Genomic DNA, 3,297 nt, shown 5'->3' on the forward strand with positions numbered 1-3,297 from the left:
GGACTTGAAACCCTGCCCAGCTCCTGATTCCTCCAACACCACGAAAATGATCACAGGGGGTACTCCGGCAGAAAGAAAAGAAATCCTTCTAAGATTGCTTCCTTTAGAAAAATGTCATTCCTCAAAACTGACAGAAAATATGGAGTTTAAAATTAGGTGTAGATTACTGTACTCCCAGCATTTAAACCTTTAACCCAGGTCATGCTTCTGTCAGTCACCTGATTGTCCCATTGGCTGAGGAGGGGAGAAATCCTCAGCAATGTCAGGAAGAGGTGTGAGGAGGGTGAAGGTCAATGTGTGACCGGACTTTGTGTATATGTGCATGAACCAGGCCTAGAAATGTTCTACTGGAATGTCCAAGCAGTGGTTGTGTGAGATCCCGCCGTGACTGGAACACAGGAGATGCATTCCAATCCCCTTTAGCGACATTCCCCAAGTGAAACCAGGGTTCCAGCTGCTTCTCCCATGAGTGGGGCAGAAGCTGAAGCTGCCCTCTGTGGCCATTCACATGGGCTTGCAGGCTGTAAACCTGCCCTGTCTAGGCGTTCATGTTGCTATGCCAACTGTCAATCCCCCATGCTAGCAGCTGGAGGAACACAGGTGCAGAATCCAGCCAGTGCCCACCTCCACCCACACTCAGGCCCCCATGGCACCACACCCAGGACCTGCCCAATGCCCTAGAAAAAATGAAAACTGAACTAAACTCCATACCCTATATCCATGAAAGCACTCTGAGTCAACTATTGGAAAGTACATTCATTTATTCACAAGTGTCCCACTTTGCAAAAATCACATTTTATGTCCCTCCCCCACACTGTGGACCCTTCACACAGGGCCCATGGGAAAGTCCTCAGAGCTGGTCATCAGTCCAATGCCCTTGGAGAGGCAGATGCACCCATCGGGCCATGGTGATCACTGGATCTCACGCAGAGACTTTGTGCTCTTTTTCCTCCTCTTGTGAGCCCTGGCTTTCCCCCCACCTGGACTATTGGGTGGGTAGTTTTCTAGTCCAGGAGGACATGTGAGCATCCCAAACAGGCCTCTGGGTGGGTGAATCATGACCAAGTTAGCCGGTAAGACACATTCAACTTTCCTGAGGTTGTATTTGGCCTTGGTTCGGGATGGCTCCTGGAGCTGTCTCCACTCCTCCAAGGTGCTGTATTGGACTGAAGTCTCTTGCACAGGACTCTGCAACCCTGTCACTCCTGTGACACTGGAGTGACTCTCAGTGCCCTGCTGGGTTGATCCCAAGACTTTACGCTCCGTCCCCGGGGTACCTCGGATTCCCACTCACAGACACACTGCCACGGCCTCTTTACAATTCACCCTCCTGGATGTAAAAGAGGACATAGGCACATTGGCACAGGGCAGTAGAAGTGGCACACGTGGTCACCTTTGCATCATTCATTTTGAACCACTGGCCGCCTGTAGCTTTAACGTAGCAGAAGTAATGTCCGTGGTGACAATCCCGCCCTGCGTGGACCAGCACAGCATAGAGCTCGTACACAAGGGGCCCTGTGTTCTGCTCAGACAGGTACTGTCGCACATCCAGGAGCTCAGGATATTGCACCACCTTCTCCGTTTTGCTGCCTGTGAAGGCTGAAAAACGTTTCAACGCCAGGATAAGGACCTTCAAGGCAGCGTGCAAAGTCAAGGTCCTGTAGGCAGGCACCTTCTTCAGGCAGACACCACACGCATAGGAATTGTCACTATCCAGCTTTTCAGGCGTCACCAGCAGTTCCAAGGCTTGGGCCACACTCTGAGCCCCCTGGATATCCAGGGCAACATCCAGGTATGGGACCAGGCTGTCAGACACACTGTGGCAGCAGAGACACTTGGTATGAGACCTCCAGTAGCCTCTGAAGATCTGACGAATCAGGGTGGTGTGTGGTGAGGGCCTGGGCAGCTTCCCCAGCTCGCACAGACAGGCTTGCTCCTAGCGTCCGTGGTGAACATGAGATACTGTGGACATCTTCCTGCTGCAGTCTGTGGAAGCCAGCAAACAGCTCCTCGGAGGGCTCGATTGGGTCTCCAGGAAGCAGGAGGGCCCGAGTCACGTGAGCTTGCATGGCACACAGGACACAGGACATCGGCCTGCGACAGGTCTCCGAGTGCTGCTGGGACAGCAGGTAGTGGGCCAGTGGCAGGGTGTGGGTCAGGCACTGCAGGGCCGCATTCATGTAGCATGTGTTCCCCAGGTTCCAAAGCCCAGCCCCGACCCCATAGGGACCCTCTTCCACTGGGTGGGGAGACACAGCCTCCTTGGCAACGGAGACAATCTTCACCCAATGTCCCACCTGACAGCTCCCCGGTTGGAACGAAGCTTCTCTGGAAGAGCAGGTCTTTGAATGAAGGGCTCGGGCTGCAACTCAGTCTTAGGGGCAACCCCAAGGTCCATGGACTAATCTGCTGTCTGTACCTTCAGGGTTGGGGTGTGGGCACTTCTCCGACCTACAGAGATAAAGGGATGCTTTTTATATCTCAGCAACTGCAGGGTCTCATGTGGGGATTATGCGGAATTCAGGCGGACCCTGAAATCCAAATACAGTTATTTTTATCAGGAAAAGAGCGGGAGATTGGAGACACAGAGCTACAGGAGGCTGGCCTTGGACATTGGAGGTGGAAACTAGAGTTTCCACTTTCTCTCTCCCCTTGAGAGAGAAGCCATACCATCCCTTTTACTCCACAGGACTCAGTAGTACACTTTAATTGCTTTCCTCCCATCCAGAAAGCTGCGGACCCCAGGAGCCAGGATCCACATCAACCTTCAAAAGAGAAAACATGGCGGTTCCTTCCCCAGCCTGGGAAGAGCTCCAGACCAGTGGCAGAAACAAGGATGACTGCTAGGTGCTCATGCCCAGGATGAAGTTCAAAGATGGAATTCAGAATGCCCAGTTTTCTCCACATTTGAGATGTTAACACCTCCTGAATGGGTCGAATATTACTTTCAAACCGAACTGAATCAACATAAGTTCAACAAGAATAATCCAAATTGTCTTATTTTCAACACTCTGGTCTTAAACCTCAAAATATGCGAGAAGGTAATAAATGTTTTAAAATTTTGATCAATCATTTATAAATTAACAATATCCACCAATTTCCCCATTCTGTTCTCAGGGTTGTAGACAGAATAGCCAAAAGATATAAAATTGTGGTAAAGATGATATTCTGGTGTGCTCCTGAAAACACAATGTAAAACAAACATCTCCCCTCTGAGCAGTGATGAGGGTCATAAGAGACTCAGACCAGCAACAGGGCTGGGACAGTGGCAGCTGTTCTGTGGCCCTGATCCATGTG

At 51.0% G+C, this 3,297-nt stretch overlaps 1 protein-coding gene across 1 annotated transcript; it reads right to left on the bottom strand.

The window, feature by feature from the left end:
• Window positions 1-912: 912 nt before the first annotated feature.
• Window positions 913-2,239, bottom strand: LOC118975553 (ubiquitin carboxyl-terminal hydrolase 17-like protein 13; the record flags this gene model as incomplete). Its single annotated transcript, XM_037029549.1, is given in 4 exon segments — window positions 913-1,260; window positions 1,295-1,938; window positions 1,941-1,964; window positions 1,967-2,239. Coding segments are annotated over 4 exon segments (1,289 nt in total), but the record flags the coding sequence as incomplete, so codon positions are not given.
• Window positions 2,240-3,297: the final 1,058 nt, after the last annotated feature.

The sequence above is a fragment of the Sturnira hondurensis genome, unplaced genomic scaffold (assembly GCF_014824575.4).
Source record: "Sturnira hondurensis isolate 20B ecotype Veracruz unplaced genomic scaffold, ASM1482457v3 Scaffold0020357, whole genome shotgun sequence".
NCBI lineage: Eukaryota > Metazoa > Chordata > Mammalia > Chiroptera > Phyllostomidae > Sturnira > Sturnira hondurensis.